We start from the raw sequence: 21,247 nt of genomic DNA on the forward strand, positions 1-21,247 counted from the left end.
TGGATCTGGATCTAAGCCCCTTTGGAAGCTGAATTTCAAGGGCCGACAAAGCTTGGCAGCATCTGCAGCCCTTCAACCACGGATTGAGTGCTCTCTGCAAAGCCTTTCCCCACCATCCATGCCGGGTACGCACACCACCCTTCGAGGCTCGTCTCCGGGATTTACGTACTCTTCTTGACTGGGATCCTGACACTGCTGAGGACAGCACTCAACAAGATCTGGTTCATGGGACCGGTCAGACACATATACACACACACACGCACATACAACAACTCATATGTACACCAACACACGCACATACAGACTATTCGACACTGCACAGACCAACCTTCTACGAGCTCACTTACTTGTGTGTATTTGTCTGCCTCTCTGCGCCACAAGAGGACCTGCTGGGCCTGCGAGAGCGCCACCCCTCGGATATCAAGACTTGAAGAGGGTTTGTGAGCGACATACTTGCTGTACGCCCGCCTTTCGTTGCTCAATCATGCCCGCCTACTAGTCCCTGTGCGGAGTGTCTTCGCAAATCCGAGCAACGACTGCCGAACCGTTCCTCACAGTCTGCAGGTCGCAGCAGGCCGACCTCAGATGCGTGCGCACTCGTTACACTGCAGTGAGCACCCGACACGTCCCACCCCCATCTCGCGCGAGATCTTCTTGAGAAGCTTTAGCCTTACGGACCGAGGCTGGTGTCGGTATCCACACCACACACACATACACAAACACACACACACACACACACACACACACACGCTTACCTTAAGTTACCGGATCCTGCTGTACTCCTCCTCATTGCTCACCGACTTCTCAGCCTGGCGGCCCGGACGAGTCCGCTGCCACAGGCATTAAACTCAACCGTTCATCTAGGGACCACAATATCTCATTTCAACAGTCATTATCTTGTCAGTTATTGTCAAAGCTAAGCAACCCCTCTCAAGAGCTGTGGCTCGGCCAGCTGGTCACAGCTCCACACCCGATGGATCCCCACGACATAGGTGACTCGGTCACCGTCAAGCAGGACCCGTCCATCAACGGCGCCGGTCCGCACCCTGATCTCACCCTGGATATTGCCAGCCCTCAGAACAGCCAGAATGGTAGCATCAACACCACTTCCCCCATTGCGGAGCATCGCGCCTCTAAGGTGGCTGCATGCCTGGCATGTCGGAAGAGTAAGGTTCGCTGTGAGAAGGGCACTGATCCCGTCCGCTGTCGACGATGTGCTCAGACCGGTGGGGATTGCATCCGACCAACGTTCAACGTTGGGAGACGGAAGGGCGTCAAGAAGTAGGTCCTAACTCCCCTTTCCTTCCTCAGCCTGCGACATAACCTGCCCGGATGTATCTCGCTGACTCCTGAGCAGCAAACGCAAGGGGCTCGAGAAAGCCCTCTTCCAAGTTGAGGAGGCTCTCAAGAGAGCCGGCCCGGGCGTCCAGGGCACTGATGCCAATAAGGCCATCTCCGAGCTCAAGTCTATGCTGGCTGCTGGGCAGGAATCCCGGCTCAATGGGTCTGTAGACGGGAGTAACAAGAGGCCACGTTTGATGACTACTGGCTCGAGTGAGCCCATGGACTCCTCATCTGACGAGGAGGAGAGCCCACGGTCTAGAAAGGAAAGCATGGGCCGCCGGGAGTCCATTATCTCACAGAGACATGTCCAGCCAGAGGAGCGCCTTGCCGTCGACGATGCCGAGAATCCGTTGCAGCTGCTGGCCCGGGCGTCAAATCTGCATCTGTCCCCCGAGTCGAGCCACGGCCAGTCGCCGGCCACCGCCACGTCCCATCTCCCGGCAAATAACAGCGCTGAGGAGATGGACCCCCAGATGAGACGAGTAGAGGCCTTCTTCGGAACGACGCATTTCAATGTGGACCAGGGAGAGGACTATGACCCCATCGATTTAGGTTTGGTGACGGAGGACGAGGCTGAGATGTTGTTCGACTTGTAAGGCTGGCCGGCCCTATCACGTCAAACAGCCCTGTAATACTGATGACATGGCGCTTTAGCTTCCACAAGAATCTTGCACACACCCGCTGGGGTCTCGATCCAGCTCTATACACAGTTCCATGGACACGCGCCCGCTCTGCATTTCTCTTCACTTCCGTCATGGCCGCCTCAGCACTCTTCATCGAGTCAGCCGCCGCACTGTCAAAGCGGCTCTCGAAGCACTGCAAGTTCCTAGCAAGAAAGGTCACCGAGCTGAGACACCGGTCGACGGAAATTGTCCTTGCGTTCATGGTCAATGTGCCGTGGATGAGCCCTGGAGTGCACAGTACTGACGACGAGACGTGTTGGTATATCTCCATGGCAACTACCATCGCCATCGACCTGGAGATGCCCAAGATCTCCATGCCCGCGGAGGCATTCAGGAATGGGGCAGCCGGTCAGCTGACGAGGCAGGACTGTATAGATCCCGAAACCGCACTGAGATCTGGTGGGTTCAAAGATGTCGACCCAAATTCGGAGCTGGGGAGGAGGCTTGTCCGGCGCCGCGAAAGATGCTGGCTTGCCCTGTTCGTCCTCGAGCGGGGCATGTGTCTGGCACGTGGCCGGCCCTATACTGTCCCTATAACGCCTTTGATTAGAAGATGTGACAGGTGGCATATATCAGACATAGCCGACAGCATGGATGGCGCGCTGGTGTCGATGGCGGTGCTACGGAGGGATCTAGATCCCCTCTTTGACACGATCCGCTCGCTTTGTGACGGTTCAAGAGAGGGCATGACGGATGGATCCCTACTTGCGCAGTCGTGAGTGGTAGCTTCACACCCGGATCGATACGCAGATTGTCGCTAACTCCATCGCAGGATTCAGACCACAGTGGACAAGTTCTTTGAACAGTGGTACCTCGAGTGGGGACAGACCATAGGGCAGGGACCCCGTGAGTGTATTTTCCATTACATCTTCTGCCATAACGTAACGCTGACTGTGTCTAGAAAATCGCCTCCCGCCCTATGTCGAGATCTTGGTGACGCATACACGCCTTTCGATTTACAGTCTCGTCATAAATCATCCTACCGCCCCTCTCGAAGTGCGGCACTTCTTCCGTACCGCTAGTCTGTCCGCTGCCCTCAATGTGATGCGAGCCGCCGTCCAGGGCGAGAAGCAACTCTACTCCATGCCCAACAACACAGCCATCATGGTGTCATTTGCAGCCTGCTTCGCCCTCCGTCTCAGCACGCAGATTGCGAACATTGGGAACGCAAACACGAACAGCAGCAGCGCGGCACTGGCACCATCGGTTCGGACGCTGATTGAGGAGACGGCCGACGTGCTCGAGAAAATTGGGAATGTCACGCGACATCGAAACAGCACATGTGGCCTATACGCCAAGTATCTACGGAGCATAGTCAAGAAGGCAGCAGCCGGGACGGGCTTACTGTCAAGGCAGGGGATGGGCACGCCGAGGGCCGTACAGCAGGGACATGTATATGGGGAGACTGCAAGGCAGCCCACGTCCTTCAAAGATACGTCCCGCAAGGCAGGAAACTCACTGCCTGGTGCACTCAACGGCGGCTTCGCCATCCCTCCACCGCCTACTGCTCCAATAAATGCCTACGACACGAGCACGCCAGCCTGGCCAGCATCCAACCCAGCCGACTTATTTCCATTCAGCTCAATGAGTGGTGACCAGATCATCGAGGCGCTGAACCGAGCTGGCGGCGAGTTTGATAATGGCTACGCTCCCGGGCTGGGAGGGGGAGGCAATGCTGCAGGCGGGACCGGCGCTGGGGGAGGGGGTTTTGGGTGGGAGGACGGCGCGGGCTTCGACTTCCTGCCTACATGGAGCAACTGGCCAGATTTTGGGTTCTAAAAAGAAGAAAAACAGGGGCGGTTGTATTATACTGGAGGCTCTTCTCAGCAGGTCACACGTAATGGAAAGAGCCGACTCGAGGACAGGCTATGCGCTCTAATAGAGATGACTATGTGAGAAAGCAGAGCACATTGGAAGGGCAAGCTGCCTACTAGAAGTTCAACAAGGACAAGACGCATCTAGGAGACAAAAGATTTCTGATGATGTAAAGAGGCCATTGCCTGCTAGGAAGGAAAAGGGGAAAAAATCAACGTCTGCATGTGATCTTGGGTTGCTATCATATACGCTCCCATGTATGCTGTCCCCTCTCCAGAAACGCCGGAACGGATACCATAAGAAATAGAAAGAAGCCGCCAAATACAACAAGCAGACATAACGATCCAGCCCAACCGAATTGCTATCGGCTCCCCGGGCGCAGGGTATCTAAATGGAAATTTCACATCTTCGCCTCAACCGGCGCCACAGCGGTCGTCGCCCGCCAGTTGACGAGGTCTTGGAGTTTCTCTATGAAGACGAAGGTGAGGATGGTATGGGGTCTGTTGTTGTTGGAGGTGGGTTGAGAAGAAAGAATGAGTCAGTCAGGCGAACGTGTGAAAGTAGGCACCAAGGGGACGGACGGATGGATGATGGAGGGGCAAACTTACGTCAATCTTAGCCAGGCTGGAGTCCAGCCTTTCATCAGGAATATGGGGCCTTCGTGCTGGAGACCTTGGGAGAGGACTTGCAGAACGCTCTGTAAGATCAAACCGAGATTCTTTGTGTTAGAGACAACGAAAAAAGGAAGGGGGAAAAAAAAACAAGGAAGGATAAAGGGGGGTGAGAATGGAAAAGGGACGAGGAGTCTAGAAAGAATTGCGTACCGAAGACCCTCCTGCCCTGGAGGCAGACTGGATGCGGCTCTTGAGAACGTCGGCAGGGGCACAGATGGTGGTGGCGACGGTGCCGGCGATGAGGGAGGAGAGCATGTGTGTCTTGACGTCGTCTTTTAGGCTCGTATTTTTGAGGAGGAACTGCTTGGCGGCGGTGTATCTTCAAGGTGGGCAACTATTGTTTTAGTGTTTGCATGATCGAGGGTATGATGATAAGTGATGGTGGGGTTGGGGGGGGGGGGGATGAGTCCAGTACCAAAGGGGAAGAAGAGAAACTTACGGCGCAATCTGCCCAACATTCATCAATACACTCCTCACCACAGTAGCCGTCAAACCCCTTCCAAAAGTAGCCAGGCCCTCCTCGCGCGCGATCCGAGCAAGGCCCCTCGCGGCATCTGGATAGTGCATCCTCTCGCTCGGTGGTTTTGCGCCGTCGGCGCACATGCGGACGAGGATGACCTCGGCCGGGTTGCCGATGATGCCGGCGAGACCGCCTGAGACACCGGCGCAGAGGATGGTGGCCCAGGACGAGAGAGGTTGGTTGTTGCGTTCTTTGAGGCGCTGGGAGAGGATGGTGTAGAGGCCGAAGCGGGCGGTGGAATAGGTGGATTGGCGGAGGATGGAGGCGCTGAGGCCTGTCCAGAGGGAGGGGATGCCTTGGATGGTTGTTAATTTGCTGTGTTGGAGGTTTGAAATATGGTGATTCTCCTTATTCTTCCTGTGTGTATATACAGACAAATTAAACACCAGGGGAGATTTAAAGAGAGGAGGACTTACCATCACGAGCTGCAAAGCTGTATAATGTCCTTAGCATCGGTGCCTTGGTGTGCATGACCTGCATCCGACTGAAAAAGATAATTGTGTTAAATTTTAGGGGTTTCCTTTTTCTTCATTTTCTTTCATAAATTGGACTTCTTTGGACTTCTTACTATTTTGTTTGGTCCAGTGGGTGTGCTAGAAAGCGAGGCCATCGTCAGTCCCAACTTGGCCAGCCATTGATATCACCTATAGGCGTTGGGGGTGGAGGGGTTGAGGGCGCGTGGGGATAGGGAGGTTCTAGGGCCTGCACTCACTGAAGCATACCGCCATAGAGGCAGCGGCACCACTGAAGATCCAGCACAAGTCAGCGCCCCCGAGTCACTGAAAGCCAACCAACGAGCCACCAATTACCACCGAAACCCTCGCTGTAGTAGTCTTCCATTCTCCAATCTAGAGATGTACTCACCCAAGCCACCATGGCTGTTTCTGCTTTTCCCTCTGTGATTTGGACATATTTGTTTGTCAACCGTTGTTGGTCAATCCTCCGTCAACCACATAATATGAGAGAAAAGAGAGAGACAAAATGGTCCCCCTTTTCCCCCCATATCCCATCCCATCTCATAATGCATTACCCTTCTAATGAATCCATTAATTCATGTCGGGTGGCAGAACTGCAGCCGCACCAGGAAGGCATTCGCTAACTAGTGTGGTGATAGCATGTGACCGTGCCCCACCAATAAATCAACCATCAACCGGCCTACGTAAACAAGGTACGTACCTGCCGCCAGCCCGGCACAGTCGGTCCGGTCATTTTTCTACCTGCCGCCTCAGCCCCACGCACTCCCCTAGCCGTCGCCATAGTGAATTTGTACCAATGCATCTCCATCCCATCGTCGTCACAGCCCAGCAGGGTTCATCTCGGCGCGCCCCTCGGCATAGTGCAACCGCGACAAGGCGACAGACAGACAGACAGACAGGTACAGGACGTGGGGGTGCTTGCGAGGACAATCACGTTTCTTGTTCTTGCGACTTCGGAACTCTTCTCTTGGGAATTATTTCTCGCCTTGGGATTTTCCTACTTTCTCCGACATATCGACTGATCTTCGTTTTCTGGTCTCTCGATCAATTGGAATCTCCTCCTTCACGATAACATCGGCCGACGAAGTAGGTCCAGTGACCACAGCTTTCGTTCTCTTGTCCATATAGAGAGTCGCAAAGAACAGACAAGAGGGGAAGAAGACGAAGAACCCACGACCCCACGCCCGCCCACACGATGTCGAAGCTGGCTCCCGCGCTCAAGGAGCTCGTCAATGCTCCTTTCTCCCGTCCAGGCCCTGCCAAGGCCCCAGCAGGCATAGGAAAGCTGTACGAGAGGATAGCAGGCGAGGCACAGGCCCAGAGCCTGGGCCCAAGACCGTGGATCGTCTTATCCGTATGTCTAGATGCCTTCTTCTTCTTCTTCCTCCTTCTCCTACTCCGTCTCCTCGTACGCGACTTTCTCTCCTCTGCTAACACCTAACAAAACAACAGGCCGCGGCAACCTTCACGCTCAACTCCCCCGACTCCCTTGCCATCCTCCACAACGTCGCCTCCTCCTCGACCGCCCAGACTTACCGTGCCCTCCCGCCCGCCCCGGCGGCCGAGCTGATTCGAGAGGTCGGCCTGAAGTGCATCTCCTTCAACGGCATCCCACGCTCCATCAACTGCCTCGGTGCCTTCCGCGCCTCTCTACCGCAAGACGTCCAGTCCGCCCTCGAGACCAAGCCCTCCCGCGAGCTGACGCCGGCCAACCTGGCCCAGCGCAAGGCGACGGGCCTGGGACTGTGGACGTCCGTCTACGACCCCTTCGAGACGAAGCTGATCGCCAAGCTGGCGGACAGCCACCCAGACCTGCCTGTGCACATCCTGGGCAGCCACTACGCGCCGCTGCTGAGCAACCCGGAGGGCGTCAACAGGGGCGGGCTGGCGGACGTGGGCCGGGTGCTGACGAGCCTGGTGGCGATTGCGTGTCTGCGCGCGCAGACGGGGGTGGGGCCGCAGGTGCTGAGCCATGTGTTTGGCCTGCGCAAGGCGGTGGACCAGGGGTATCATGAGAGGGAGGCCGAGAGCCCTGAGGAGGCGCAGGGGCTGGCGTGGCTTTCTGGGGACGAGGGGAGCGAGTGGCTGCTGAAGAGTGTGGATAGTATTGTGGAAGCGGTGGGACAGAACTTTGCTAGCAAGTTGTAGGATGTAGGATGTATTGAAATGATACCACATTTGGATTGTAAAGACACATACAAATATATGTCTACATAAGACCAATCATGAAACTTGTTCATCACAGTGAATGCAAATGAGATGTACGATTGTATCTCATTTTGTGTGAAGACTGCCAATATACATTTTATTGATGGTTATTCATATTTATTTATATATATACATATGTATGCCCAAACACCCTATCCACATCCTTCCCCCGCCCCCCCCCCCCCACCCCCCCCCCCACCCCCCTCCTCCTTTCTATCCTAGATTTATATACATACACAAATATATAAAATTTGCACAACAAAACCGATTACTCCATCTGCAGCAGGTCATCAGCAACCTTGAAGCTGGCATCCGTCTTGGCCTTGACCTCGTCAACCTCGACGCCTGGTGCCAGCTCGGTCAAGGTCAGCCCGCCCACCTCCCTGTCGACCTGGAAGACACACTGTTCACCAAATGTCAGTATACATACATAAATATCCGCAAGCATTCTCGAAACGGGAATATATATCATTTTACATACCAGATCAGTAATAATAGTGCTCACGACCCGCGCGCCCGTCAGAGGCAACGTGCACAGCTCGACAATCTTGGAGCTCCCGTCCTTGGCGACATGGTCGGTGGCGACGACGATCTTGGTCTGGTCTGGGTTCGAGACGAGGTCCATGGCGCCGCCCATGCCCTTGAAGACTTTGCCGGGGATCATGTAGTTGGCCAGGTCGCCGGCGGCGCTGACCTGGAGGGCGCCGAGGATGGAGACGTCGACGTGGCCGCCGCGGATCATGCCGAAGGACTCGGAGGAGTCGAAGGTGGCGGCGCCGGGGAGGAGGGTGACTGTTTCTTTGCCGGCATTGATGATGTCGCTGGGATTTGTTAGAGGCTGTGTTGGAAAGATGGTTTCTCTCTCTTCCTCTCTCTCTCACTTCCCTCTATGGCTCCGGTAAGGAGTTTACTTACGGGTCAACTTCATCCGCTGTAGGATATGGTCCCATGCCCAAGATACCATTCTCGCTCTGCAACCACACCTTCTGCCCCTCTGGTAGGAAACTTGGCGCCAGGGTGGGAATACCCACACCCAGGTTCACATAGTATCCATCCTTCAACTCCTTGGCCGCCCTCCTCGCAATCCTCTCCCTCCTCAGGACCGCAGGGCTCTTCTCTGCTTCCGCCTTGGACGAGTCTGTGTTCTCCTCCCGCAGCTTCATCAGCTCGATCGTCTTCTCCGCCGTGGCCGGGACGATCCTGTCGACAAAGATGCCAGGCAGATCCACCTCCATAGGGCCAATCTCGCCGACCTCGACAATATTCTCGGCCTCGACAATGGTCAGCGCAGCAGCCTTCGCCATGATGGGGCCAAAGGTCCTCGTGGTGTAGCGAAACACACAGTTGCCCGCGGTGTCGGCCTTCCAGGCGCGCAGGATGGCCACGTCGCCGGGCAGCGCCGTCTCCATGAGGTACGTCTTGCCGCCAAAGATGCGGGTCTCGCGCGGCTTGCCCGACTCGAGCACGCGGCCCGACGCATCCAGGCGCACGGGGATCTGGCCCGACTGCACCAGGCTGTGGGCGCCGGTGGCGGTGAAGAAGGCGGGGATGCCGGAGCCGGCGGCGCGGAGGCGCTCGGCCAGGGTGCCCTGGGGGCAGAGCTCGATGGCGATCTGGCCCGTCAGGTACTTCTTCTCGAGGACCTTGTTGCTGCCCAGGTACGACAGCACGAGGCGGTCGACCTGGCCCTCCTTGGTAAGCACGCTGAGCCCGCCCTTGCCCTCGACGCCGGCGTTGTTGGAGACGGCGGTCAGGGAGTGCAGGCTGTCCTTGCCGCGGCGGTGCAGGGCCGTGATGAGGGTTTCGGCTACGCCGCAGAGGCCGAAGCCTGAGGACAGGATGGTGGAGCCGGATTGGATGTCGGCTACAGCGTCGTCGGCGGTTGGGTAGAGCTTGGAGCCGCCTCGTTTGGGGGTGGGAGAGGAGGAGGCGGCGGCGAGGATGCGAGTGGTGGTGGAGAAGAGGCGGTTGTGACGGGAGGAGGCTATCCTCTGTGGTGAAGATGATAGTGAAGATGATGATGATGATGATGATGATGGCCTTGAGGAGGAGGGTGTGAGACAGGCTGTTGCTCTTGATGATGATGCTGCTCCTGCTGCCACGGCCTGTCGTGTCCTGGCTGGAGAGAGGAGGTTGAGGTTTGGCATGCACCGCCGCACATGTCTTGCTGTCGTCGCCATGGTTGCTGTGCTGTATAGTTTGACGTGCGTCTTCCCTTCTGCTCTTCTCTGCCTTTTGTATTTTCTTGCACACCAACTTGAACAAAGCGTTGAAGCCGAGAATGTACTGTAGGGGCCAACTGATCAAGACACAAAACAGAACAAAAAGTGAGGCTATTCAGCAAATTATTTTCCCTTCACAAACAATTCAGAAAATAGTCAAGAATCCATGCAACGCAATGCCCCTCGCAGTAACCTCGTAATCTGATCGTAATTCCGCAATCCGGAACGGGAACCCAGAGATCGCATGCGCATAAATGTCCCCTTACAAGTCAAATCATGGGCGCGCACCTCGGCCGCGCAAAAAGAACCTCGGGGGTAACTTCTGCCGACCGGCGACGTCATCATCCCGCAGGGGTTGTTTTCTCCACCGGAGCTAAGCATTTGCAGTGGTTGTTTGCTGCCGAGGGCGGTCGGGGGGTAGATCAGAAGGCCGGGGTTGCGGGTTGTGGGCCTGGGCCAAAATGCACGCGGGTTCTAAAACATACTTTAATCACTGGGAAGCCTTATTGGGATATTCCGAGGTGAGAGGAAAGGACGCGACTTTTTGGGGGTTCGCTACACGAGGGCAGCGAGGTCGGAGTTTGGTCTCTCTCTTGGCTGATTACGGTACTTGAAGTAGTCTCCATACACTTACATATCCAAGGTTGAGGGGTTGTTATGTTTGGTACTTGTTTTCGCGACTGGAAAGAAAGCACGTTTTGAAGGCAGTGATCTTTTCTCTTGCACTGGCCAGCATGTTGAAATCCTGGCCAGTGCATATGTTATGCAAGACCATGCTGCTCATCACCTGATCTGTGCAGCCTGTCAGTAATAGAAGATGTTGATCTGGAGGTGAGAGGTTTGGGAGAACCAGTTGCATGCAATGTGACGTGACGTTTCGATTGATGAGAAGGCCCCAGACAAATTTAACGTTAGACACATATTTGCTAGTTATATAATGAGAGTGCTGTGCCGTTCGCAAAGGATCCGTCTGAGCTTCAAGGGTCCCCAATAGCAAAGTGGCCGTTTTAAACCAACGGACAGCCAAGTCGAAAATGTCTTGTCGATTGAAACATCTGCCTTGGCAGTACAACTCTTATCCGCAGCCTTCCGATTTCATCCTACTCTCTCAGTCTATTTTGGGATAGCCTATGGCTTCTGCACTAACAATAGCAGAGCGAAATAGTACTATCAAGGGATCTTGGCTCACAGCCTGACGAACGACTAGAGTCACTCAATGAGCGACCCCGTCGGTGCCGGCACGGAATCCTTGCGTTTAAGTTTTTATAAGTACTGTACCTTCTGAGGTACTCGTTGCGCTAGCCAAGTCTTCTTGGCATACATCTGTCAGGCCTGCAGGTCATATTCGACAAACACTGCCAAGCACGTTGGCAAGACACAAAGAGACCAACACCATTTGACCTCAGACAAATAGCTGAACTGAGACCTCAATAAGTCTCAGCCAGTCAGACAGGCCTGACAATTCCTCGACAACCAACGCCCGCCGTTGGGACGCATAACCATAAAGGTGGCGACAAGAAAGGGAATAGCGTAATGGATCTTGTGCGCCTCTTCCGCAGGGGTCGGATTGTGCCGCACACTCCTCTTTGCGGGGAAAAAATAAGGATAAGGGAATCCGGGGTAATTTGCTGGCTGGAGTGTAACCTGTAAGCATTCAAGTCGGTGAAGCAGAGCACACGGATGACAACGACAATAACACAGCCTACATTTCACCGCTGTGATTACTGAGTCTCTCTCTCTCTGTGCTCTCTGTGTACGTGTGCCTCTGTCTCTCTGCAATCATCTCACTGGTAAGAAACGAAAGCAAGAGCATTATTCGCCACTACTGCCAGCATGAAGTCGTCCTTAGACTTCCCTGAGGCCAAACCCGAGGCCGGCGAGGTCGAGGAGGCACAAGCAGAACACGAGTACCGAACGCGAATGACCAGGCGCATCCTCCTCAAGACCGACACCCGCATCCTGCCTATCCTCGCACTATTGTTCTTGTGCTCTTTTTTAGACAGGACAAATGTCGGCAACGCAAAGATTATTGGTCTCGTAGAGGACCTGGACATGACCAACCTGCAGTACAATCAGGGTCTGGCTGTGTTCTATGCGACATACATAGCAAGGTATGCGCCCCAAGGTCCATCCCATGCACTATCGTCCTCAAGTCTCCACACATATACGATATAATAACGGGCTGTGCTAACAATGAGATCCTTGTTCCTCTAGTGAACTCCCCTCCAACCTCATCCTGAAGCGCCTCACCCCGCGACTATGGCTCGCCTTCCTCACCTGCGCCTGGGGCATCGTCACCATGTGCCTCGGATTTGTCCGCAGCTACGGCAGTTTCGTCGCCGTCCGCGCCGTACTGGGCATCACCGAGGGCGGCCTGCTACCCGGCATGGTCCTGTACCTGTCAGGCTTGTACACGAGAGGCGAGATGGCCCTGCGAATCGGCATCTTCTACACGGCTGCCTCGCTGTCTGGCGCCTTTGGAGGCCTTCTCGCCCGTGGCTTGTCGGCCATCGGGCCACGGGGCGGCCTTGAGGGCTGGCGGTGGATTTTTATCATTGAGGGCTTGCTTACTGTGGTCTGTGGCCTGGTTGCGCTGGTGTTCTTGTCCAGTAACCTCGCCACGGCGTCGTTCCTTACGGTCGAGGAGCAGGAGTTTGCTGTGAGGAGATTGTCGGGGGATTTGTCACCGGAGGAGAGGTTCCAGTAAGTTTTCTAATTGTTGTCTTCTTTTTCTGTCTCTTTTTTTTCCTTCTCTCCCGACGTGACAGGGAAGATGCTAAGAAATTGATAGCACCGAAAGTGAGAGACAAGAAAAGTTTCGATGGTCAGAGGTGAGAAGAGGAGTTTTCAACATCCAGGTGTGGCTTACTGCAACTGCGTACTTTGCTATCCTGGCAGGCTTGTACTCTTTTGGCCTTTTTGTAAGTCATTTTCTCTGACATAATGAAAGAGATGTATCATACCCTTGAAATCCTAACCAGTATCACAGCTCCCGACGATCATCAATGGGCTGGGCATCACATCCAACTCTAACGAGACTCAACTCTGGAGCGTCATACCTTATGCTGTCGCTACACCAGTCACTGGTATGTCTGAAATCCCTCCTCAGATTCTAACGACAAGCAGACGGGAGAGAAGGAGGAAGAAAGAGTAACGAGGGCTCTTCACTGATGAATCTCACTTCGCAATAGTTCTCATTGCATTTATTTCGGATCGCATGAAGATCAGGGGTGTCATCATGCTCTTCACCCTCCCTATCGCCATCATAGGCTACGCAGCCATCGCCAACATCACATCATCCGAGGCCAAGTTTGGCATGACCTGTCTGATGGCTATTGGCATGTACTCAAGCGTGCCTTGCGTTCTCGTCTGGAACTCAAACAACTCAGCCGGCCACTATAAGCGCGCCACCACGTCGGCCTTGCAGCTGGCGGTGGCCAATGCCGGCGGGTTTGTAGCAAGTAAGTCCTGTCCATCTAACTACTTCATCCATCTCGTCTCGCAGTTCCTCTTAGAAAAGGCTCCTGTTAACGTTCCTTTAGCATTTGTCTATCCCAGCGATGAGGGCCCTCTCTACCACAAGGGCCACAGCATCATCCTCGGCCTATTGTGCTATGCTTGGGTTGCAGTGCTTGCGAACGTGTTGTACTGTATCAAGATCAACAAGGACAAGCGAAACGGAAAGTACTCTCACTTTGAGGGATCTGGAGACGATCGGGACCCCAACTTTGTAATGGTCTTGTAGAAGTGCTATGAAAAGAGAACGATCTTCGCCTTGCTTTCTAATTTCAGACACACACACACACACACACACACACATAGAGAGAGAGAGAGAGCGAGAGAGAGGTGTCACTATACATCCGGCGCGGATAAGACGGGCGGATCTTCCAATTTTGGGGGTTGAGCAAGTTGTATATGACGACGTACATGTCATACTCAGGACTGCCTCAGCTCGCCTTGACGTTTGAAGGAGGCGTAATTGATGCGGAGAGTTGGCCAAAGCTGGTGAGCTCGGAATACAACAGATGTTTAGCTCCGTTGGAAGAAGTTGTCGTGTGACAGGGAGAGCAGTTAGCCACATGGCGTACATATGAATCGCTTACTCTCTTCCTCAGGATTTTGTCAAAACATGTCCTGAGCGAAGAGTCTAGACTAAAGCTCTGTGTGGGTGTCGAGGCCTGAGGACAAGTGCCAGTTAAGGTTATACTCAACAGGAACATAGTGCCCAGATGCAACCTCAGCAGCGGGGCGAATATCTCAAGAAAGAAGGTGTTGTGCGCTATAGTCTTCAGGCTCGCATGCATCTGAGAGGGCAGATTTTCAAAGCAGGTAGTAAATGTGAGGTGTGTTGCTTGGGGAGTTGGAGAAACCCTACCATGTCACTTCTTGATGACCACGAATTGCCCAAAGTGAGGGAGCTGACGAGGCCATCGTGAGAAAGTAACATGATCGTATTGGTGGACTGGAGGCGCATAGGTGTGAGCCCCCTTGTCTATATGTGCCACCCACATTCCTCTTCGGTCAGCGACGGACCAATTTGGACCCCTGCTCGACTCCCCTCATTGCGGAAACCTGTTGAGAGACCCTTCACATCACAAATCAGAGTGCTGACTATCACATCTAAGCATCAATACCACCGCTCCTCTACATTCTGGCCTCTCCCCCACGCAAAAGACGGGGGTGGCATTACGTACCCACGTGCAGCACGGCAAAGTTGGCATGCCCTTTCGTGACAGATCTTTTTCTTGTGGTCTTCTATCACAAGTGCTAGATAGAATTACTACCTTCCATATAGGGCTCAAACTATCTCCAAAATCATGTCTCCTCGACAATGTTCTGCCGCAATTGCCGTGCCCTCGACCACGATCCACAGCGGCAACCAAGAAACACAATTCCCCATTGCTACTAGTACGTGCAGTATCACGACGGAACTCCTCATTCATGCCCATCCTGCCGGGAAACCTAGGATTGTGGATAATATGTTGCATATTCCTACGGTTACAGTGTATCTTGCCACGCTTCTGTTCCTCCTCCGCCTGATACTACCTCATCGTGCCCCTGACAAGCTCGCTTATTCGTGGCTGTCTCGTGCATTGACATCGCGGGATTGAAACCAATACTATGCTCAGTAAGTCCCACGCCATAGCTGAGGCAAATTGACTCGATGGGAAAGGTCTAAAGGAATGAAGCTTGGCATGCGTGAGGGCTTCGTGGAGGCATGGGATACCTTCGTGCCCGCGGACGCCGTGTAGACATCGTGCACAGTAATGATGAAGGGATATGATTGCCTATAAAGAGACGAGAGCCCTCATGGATGAGACACGTTCAAGAAGGGGCATCTTTTCTTGAACAGAACATATTGAGACGCGAATTTCCCGAAGAAAAATATATTCAATTTCTATTATCAACACCTTTTATCATAACTACCCTACACCGTTACCATGCAGCTGTCCCAGATTACCGTCTTTGGTCTCTTCAGCCTCGCCGCTGCCAGGCCCCATGCCCACCACAAGCGGACGGCAGCTGAGATCGAGTCCAGCATTGCATCCATCTCCACGGAGCTGACGACCTTCGACAATGACATCAACGCTTTCACCGGCAGCCTCCTCCAGGCCCTCGCCCTACTCACGGCTTACGACAGCCTCGACTCGGCCGTCACCTCCGCCACCTCTGACATCACCTCCACTGGCGCTCTAGATGAGTCGGACTCCGCTACCATCTACGCAGATGTCAGCAGCCTGACTACCCAGATCACCACCACCCTCAGTGATGCTGTCGCCAAGGTGAGAGCTATTGATTGTCCATAACTTGCCCCTATTGTTACGTGAGAGCGATGTCATCTTAGGCCGGCATGCTAACCTTGGGCGATGTATTAGTACTCTGTGGTTGAGTCGGCTGGATATGCCTCTGATGTCTGCGATGCCCTCTCGAGCCTCTACGTAAGTCTTTTACAACCTAGTCACACCTACAAAATGAAAAGAGTGATCACGCTAAGGAAATGATACTGTATAGACCGACTCCGATGCGTTCTTCGAAGCCCTTGAGACTGAGAGTAAGTGAACAATGACCCACAGTGACTGACTAACACATTAAAAAAAACATCTACTAACTAGTGGGTACAGTCTACTCTACCTACACTTCTGAGGTCGACACTCTGCAGGCCACTTCAGACGCTGCTTTCGAGACCACCGTCTCGACCTACGGCTGCTAAATTTGCAACCATGTGAAAAGAAAAAGCTTCATCTTGATGTTTCATGAGATACCAGGGTGCAAACACGAAGAAGGTTCACGTGCTTAGTATATATTCTTGATCGTATAGTACAAAGAAGAAAAATTAAAGTTTGATGACTTCTCGCTTCACTCTCATTCGGAAGGTGATGACGGTCCTTGAGTTGTCCTACATAAAAATAGTACTAGGTGGATCCTGCTTAAGGTTTGATGTCCAGTTAAAGATTACTTAGTTTGCCTTTGTGGCTGACGAGGCCATCATAGATATGAACGTCGTTAAGTTCAAGCAAAGTATGAAAGACAGGTGCATATCTCAAACAACGGTATGTTCCTTTGAGAAGATCTCATGTACATTCTCGACTAAACACGAAACTAGCTGCACAGTCTACTTTCTCTCCAGAGCCTGAACAGCCTCATCCAAATTAGGGATCTCGTTGGCACTCGCTGCAACACCTCCCCACACGACTTTGCCCTGCCCGTCAACAGCCCAGCTCCCACTGGTCTGAAACCGAAACCCGCTCTCTGTAGGTCTGTTCGAGATACCATCATCTCTAGCCAGTCTGAAAACGTCATAGAGCCCCATCGGATTCAACACATGCCAGAACGAGGCAACGCCCAGGCCCCACGCGGCGTAGATCTCCCGCTTATCGTCCACCACAACCTCGAGATTGTCTGGGTTGGTACCGCCGATGTCGTGCAGCCACTTGTCGGTGTGCTCTCGGCTGGAGTGCGACACGGCGATGAAGTGGATGTCGGAGTGTCCCTTTGCTGTCTCTCGGAGGCGCAGGAACGTCTTTTCTGCGACTGTAAATTGGGCAGCGTGGTCAGCATGTCATCTGTGTAGCGAGCCGGCCTCACGTATTGTTCACGTCTGAGGCTGAAGGATGACCCAACTCACATGGACAACCACAGTGTCTGAGAAAGGTAAGAATGGTGAGTTTGTCACCAGATTGGGGCAGCTTGAGGCGAGCCGTCGAAGGGGCAGGCTGTCCCACCTCTGGGGCGGGGGACGTTGGGATCTTGGGAGGAGTAAGCCATGAATAAAACTCTTGTGTGGCAGACATTATGTGCGAGGGGTTCGATGTTGCACTGGATGTATTGTATATATTGAAAGGAGATGTAGAATTCTGGTGGCTCAGATCGTTGACACAGGAGAAGATTTGTTGCGCAGAAGTCATGACTAAAGACGTCATCATGAAACAAATATGCACACGATCGACTAAGCGACGCTAAATTGAGGAGCAGAGGGTGGGTAAGGGCAACGTCTCGACGACTCACCTTTGGGTCACTATTAATTATACACACTAAGAATATTCCAGATCAGGCCTCGATTGAAATTCGCACTTCGTATACGCTGATAATGAATGTGCGCTACTTTGATATCGCTCTCAGAGGCTCAGACCAACAATATTCCAATCAAATCATGTCACAAAATTCTCACCAAAAGCGCAAGCACATATGATAAAGCAAAGAGCCCACCCTTGGAATATTGTGTACTCTCAGCAGCAACAGTTTATCAAAAACACAAGATCATTAACGGCCCAACTTGCGCGCAACTGCCACGGCCAACTTGAAGACGTTCCACCGGACCATAGCCAGCTGCTGCCTTATTGACCTTCAGGGCCAACTTTGATTTTCTCAAGACAAGCCAGAAGCTAAAAAGGCATATCCAGCTATCTCCTCAGTAGAGCAGGGCCCATAGTGCAACCTACTATGAGATGGTATCATGCCATCTGTCGTAGGCATGGCGATCGACACCGTCTCTGTGATTCCCGAATACTGCGTCCGGTGTCCCAGACGGCTCACGTCCGCCGTGTCAGCAGCGAAGATGAGGCCAAACTCCCCAGAGACAAAAGCTGCAGTCGTTTCGTCTGTGGGCAGCGTGATGTAGGCAAGGCCAGAGACAAACCAGACCCATCTGCTCTCAGATCACATAGTCAGCCACGTGTGATGTTCCGAAATCCGCCGCCTGTCTTTCTTACTGGTTAGAAGGTGCGTGGTGCAGCCCGCCGTCTAGCCCCGATGGTATCACGACGTAGGTGAAATTGGTGACATCGCCGAGAACGATCGATGCGCTGCCGGCGATACCAGGGGTGGATGCGATGGAGAAGGGCGTGTCCATCGTCCAGCACTCGAGCGTGGAGGCACCGTTCTGCGCCCCGACTGCGGTGATGTTGAGATTGAGTGCGGTGGCTAGGCTTTGCAAGCCGGCAGAGGCGAGCAGGCTTGCAAGACACCTGGACACGTGCATGATGATGAGCTGTAAGACGATGAAGTGACTAATTCTGCGTGAGCGCTTGACGATGATTGAGATACCTGGGCTCTTTTCCAAGACTTCTCCCCTGGATGTTGGGTCGACGGAGGTTGCTGTGAAGAGGGAGTGCTTGGGCTTCCAAGATAGGGGAGAACGATGAGTGGGGGATCAGCAGCTTTTTCATTGCTTTCGCTGGTGCGATGTGACTTGCGCGTAATTCTTGTACCGCCACATGCAGCCATGACGATGGTTACGCCACTTCGGCACAAAACGTGCTTGTATCCTCGCGGAAGCGACCTGTCTCAACACTGGGGAACGGCCACCCCTAGACATCAGGGTCTGGACGGTATCCATCTTCCCATCGATGAGGATTATGTGCGTTTGTGAGGCCTCCCTCTCCTCTTTCCATGAGACTATCCAATCGCTTTGAAAGGGTCAAAGACACCTGCCCATACATGTCTTGTGGTGTGAGATGCGGCTGATACGGCTGCTTGCAATGTCCGGACTAATATCCCCGAGGAGAGGAAGTCGTCACACCCCGACATGTTAACCAGTCAACACCCAGGTGCATGTCTTCGAAAGGAATGAGACAGGAGGAGAAAAGAAGATGGTGGTCAAGATTAAAGTCTACCAGAGCATACTTCCTGAACAAAATATGAACATTCGAGAGGCCACGTATCTTTGACACATCTTTTCCAAGACATAATGCAATTACTGATTTGTGATGAAAGCCTAGTGTGCCGCGTATTGGAATACGGCCGATTTCAACTGACCTCAGATTGCTATCGAGGTTGGGAAAAACCTGACGATGGACGCACATACTGCTGTCAGGAATGATTACTTCATACTTGATCAGTATGAGGTGGTAAGGCAACGTTCAGACAATTTCTGACATTATCGAGGATCATAAATCAGAAGCCGAGATCTATTTTGAAGCCTTCACATGCTGCAAAGAGCATCTGGAGTAAAGATGGTGGGCTTACATTTATACGCCACAAGGTGGGAAAGCGGGCACAGCCTCCATCATGTTGGCCAAAACGTCCTCCACTAGATGATCGTCCCTTCTCGTGCAGTAAATGGGTCGACTATACAGGCAAAGATTTCCCAATCTTTTAACCAAAGCCGTCGCGGGTGATAGGCGTCCAACCACGCTGTGTTGTGATTATTCAGCAAGCCGCTCGATAATAAAGATTAGCGTATGCATTGAGAGGGAAGAGGCAAGCGGTTTAGGGAATGGGAAAGTATCATGTGCCTCAGACGTATTATGTTTTCTTGGTTCATGGTCAGGCTGTCAGGCACTGATCAGACATGCAAGTCTGTTGTCATCATCGGCGCGGTGAAAGAGGACGAGCAGGACGGAGTTTGAGTACGGGGAGGGCGTCTCAAGCACTGACCAAGGGAACAAAGGCTTATGTATCGATGCGAAGCTCATTTGGATAGTCTTGAAAGTAGTGGATATGATAAATTGATGGATACCTATCAGAAATCAAGGACGTCAGCACTTGCGAAATGTTGTAGGTAAAATGGTGTCGTGGCTAGGAGACGCGTCGAGCCTAACTGCAGGGATGGGGAAGGAGGAGGAAGACGGGCTGTACAAAGTTGTGATAATACATCTGCGAGACATGACGCCTTTCTGAAGCGCTGAATACATGGTCGAGCTCAAAAGAGTATACTGAAGTACTGGTAGTTGTTGACTGCAGTTTGCGAGGTGAGAGTTCGCCGGGTTCGCCCGCCGAGAATGGCTTTGGCAATGTTTGTTGTATAAAGAAAGAAAGGAAACGGGCAAGCGTGGGAAGGCATCAAAGATTCCCGAATAGGCTCACGTTGAAAGTGCATATTGGCATCATGTGACTCTGCTCTTTCTAAGGTGACATTATCGATTGTTTGCAAGGACTTCCAAAGGGGTTCGAGATGGGCGATCTAGCAAGCCACTTACGTGCTGCAATGCAAAGGCTGGTTTCTCTGTTTGTATGTAACATGTAGACAGCATCTTGCTAGCTCTGGGGCATTTACCTTTCCACCTGTGAACTGAATTGTTGTGATCTTGCACAGATCTATACAATGAAGATTGCAGGATGACATGCACAGGATTATTATTACAGGGAGTTAGCAAAGTCTTCCGGTATGCTTGCTCTCGCTGTAATTACTATTCAGCCTACTTTTAATCACACCTTACCTCGCATTACGAACACCCAAACACATTGATGGTAGTAACATTCTCCTTTGACAAGTAACCTCAGCATTTGCTTTGGTGAGACAAATCAAAAGGTCTGAGCTCCCTGTCCCTCAGCACATGATGACGAATTTCCACATCCTCCTGTAGACCGGGACATTCCACTCCTGATCTTGGCTTGGGCAAAAGCATCATAGACCGGCATGTTCTTGATGGTTCCCAAAAGGGTACCTTTGTTTCATAGCAAGTCATTGTATTTCCATGCTCTAGGTCCCAGCCTTGCTCAACCCTTGACAGTGTACACCTACTATAGAAACTCCAGCTGGAAGCTTCCGCCTGCATCCTCTTCAAGCCGGACTTCGATCCCATCTTCACAGAGCACCTGAATGTCCCCGGACTCATCCGCACTTTTCTTTGGCAATCCTGGTCATCGCGTCACATGCCACACCTAGGAATTACTATATATACCACAGCATCTTACCCCTGAGCTGTCTCTCCTGCTGTTCTGTTCTCCTCACCTTCATATTTGTCATTCGGCTTATTGTCTAAGACGTATGATATTTCAACACTCAATCTTCCCAAGACGCTGTTCTTGGCGCTATCAACCTTTTCACCGTTTTTACCTCGGTGCTATTACTCTTCCCATTTTG

The 21,247-nt window shown here is 52.8% G+C and overlaps 8 protein-coding genes across 8 annotated transcripts; 4 read left to right on the top strand and 4 right to left on the bottom strand.

The window, feature by feature from the left end:
* Positions 1-1,141: 1,141 nt before the first annotated feature.
* M406DRAFT_226871 (uncharacterized protein) lies at positions 1,142-3,662 on the top strand (the record flags this gene model as incomplete). Its single annotated transcript, XM_040915753.1, has 7 exons — positions 1,142-1,281; positions 1,355-1,504; positions 1,592-1,936; positions 1,999-2,693; positions 2,814-2,873; positions 2,929-3,463; positions 3,560-3,662. Coding segments are annotated over 7 exons (2,028 nt in total), but the record flags the coding sequence as incomplete, so codon positions are not given.
* A 580-nt stretch (positions 3,663-4,242) lies between these two features.
* Positions 4,243-5,947, bottom strand: M406DRAFT_340858 (mitochondrial carrier; the record flags this gene model as incomplete). The annotated part of the gene is made up of 8 exons (XM_040921591.1): positions 4,243-4,342; positions 4,451-4,539; positions 4,667-4,835; positions 4,956-5,331; positions 5,453-5,520; positions 5,605-5,629; positions 5,749-5,780; positions 5,901-5,947. 8 exons carry the CDS (start codon positions 5,945-5,947, stop codon positions 4,243-4,245), a joined length of 906 nt encoding a protein of 301 aa, XP_040774195.1.
* Positions 5,948-6,707: 760 nt separating this feature from the next.
* On the top strand, positions 6,708-7,660 carry M406DRAFT_331773 (uncharacterized protein; the record flags this gene model as incomplete). Its single annotated transcript, XM_040920667.1, has 2 exons — positions 6,708-6,866; positions 6,965-7,660. 2 exons carry the CDS (start codon positions 6,708-6,710, stop codon positions 7,658-7,660), a joined length of 855 nt encoding a protein of 284 aa, XP_040774196.1.
* A 328-nt stretch (positions 7,661-7,988) lies between these two features.
* Positions 7,989-9,900, bottom strand: M406DRAFT_340860 (succinyl-CoA:3-ketoacid-coenzyme A transferase; the record flags this gene model as incomplete). Its single annotated transcript, XM_040921592.1, has 4 exons — positions 7,989-8,123; positions 8,202-8,541; positions 8,636-9,623; positions 9,783-9,900. The coding sequence occupies 4 exons, from the start codon at positions 9,898-9,900 to the stop codon at positions 7,989-7,991; spliced, it is 1,581 nt and encodes a 526-aa protein (XP_040774197.1).
* A 1,962-nt stretch (positions 9,901-11,862) lies between these two features.
* M406DRAFT_340861 (MFS general substrate transporter) lies at positions 11,863-13,687 on the top strand (the record flags this gene model as incomplete). Its single annotated transcript, XM_040921593.1, has 6 exons — positions 11,863-12,053; positions 12,157-12,645; positions 12,734-12,863; positions 12,932-13,028; positions 13,134-13,403; positions 13,485-13,687. The coding sequence occupies 6 exons, from the start codon at positions 11,863-11,865 to the stop codon at positions 13,685-13,687; spliced, it is 1,380 nt and encodes a 459-aa protein (XP_040774198.1).
* Positions 13,688-15,295: 1,608 nt separating this feature from the next.
* On the top strand, positions 15,296-16,301 carry M406DRAFT_356982 (uncharacterized protein). Its single transcript, XM_040923565.1, has 4 exons — positions 15,296-15,725; positions 15,819-15,881; positions 15,955-15,994; positions 16,065-16,301. Exons 1-4 carry the CDS (start codon positions 15,384-15,386, stop codon positions 16,151-16,153), a joined length of 534 nt encoding a protein of 177 aa, XP_040774199.1. The 5' UTR covers positions 15,296-15,383; the 3' UTR covers positions 16,154-16,301.
* A 254-nt stretch (positions 16,302-16,555) lies between these two features.
* On the bottom strand, positions 16,556-17,234 carry M406DRAFT_340863 (uncharacterized protein; the record flags this gene model as incomplete). The annotated part of the gene is made up of 2 exons (XM_040921594.1): positions 16,556-16,974; positions 17,069-17,234. 2 exons carry the CDS (start codon positions 17,232-17,234, stop codon positions 16,556-16,558), a joined length of 585 nt encoding a protein of 194 aa, XP_040774200.1.
* Positions 17,235-17,808: 574 nt separating this feature from the next.
* Positions 17,809-18,421, bottom strand: M406DRAFT_261022 (uncharacterized protein; the record flags this gene model as incomplete). The annotated part of the gene is made up of 2 exons (XM_040917411.1): positions 17,809-18,088; positions 18,153-18,421. The coding sequence occupies 2 exons, from the start codon at positions 18,419-18,421 to the stop codon at positions 17,809-17,811; spliced, it is 549 nt and encodes a 182-aa protein (XP_040774201.1).
* Between the last annotated feature and the right edge of the window lie 2,826 nt (positions 18,422-21,247).

The sequence above is a fragment of the Cryphonectria parasitica genome, assembly GCF_011745365.1.
Source record: "Cryphonectria parasitica EP155 unplaced genomic scaffold M406scaffold_6, whole genome shotgun sequence".
Classification (NCBI taxonomy): Eukaryota; Fungi; Ascomycota; class Sordariomycetes; order Diaporthales; family Cryphonectriaceae; genus Cryphonectria; species Cryphonectria parasitica.

Bases quoted from the DNA above. Each gene is read 5' to 3' on its own strand.
- M406DRAFT_356982 (XM_040923565.1), top strand. From the start codon at position 15,384: ATGCAGCTGTCCCAGATTACCGTCTTTGGTCTCTTCAGCCTCGCCGCT. The intron at 15,882-15,954 runs GTAAGTCTTTTA...GATACTGTATAG, and splicing joins ATGCCCTCTCGAGCCTCTAC to ACCGACTCCGATGCGTTCTT. The intron at 15,995-16,064 runs GTAAGTGAACAA...TAGTGGGTACAG, and splicing joins CGAAGCCCTTGAGACTGAGA to TCTACTCTACCTACACTTCT.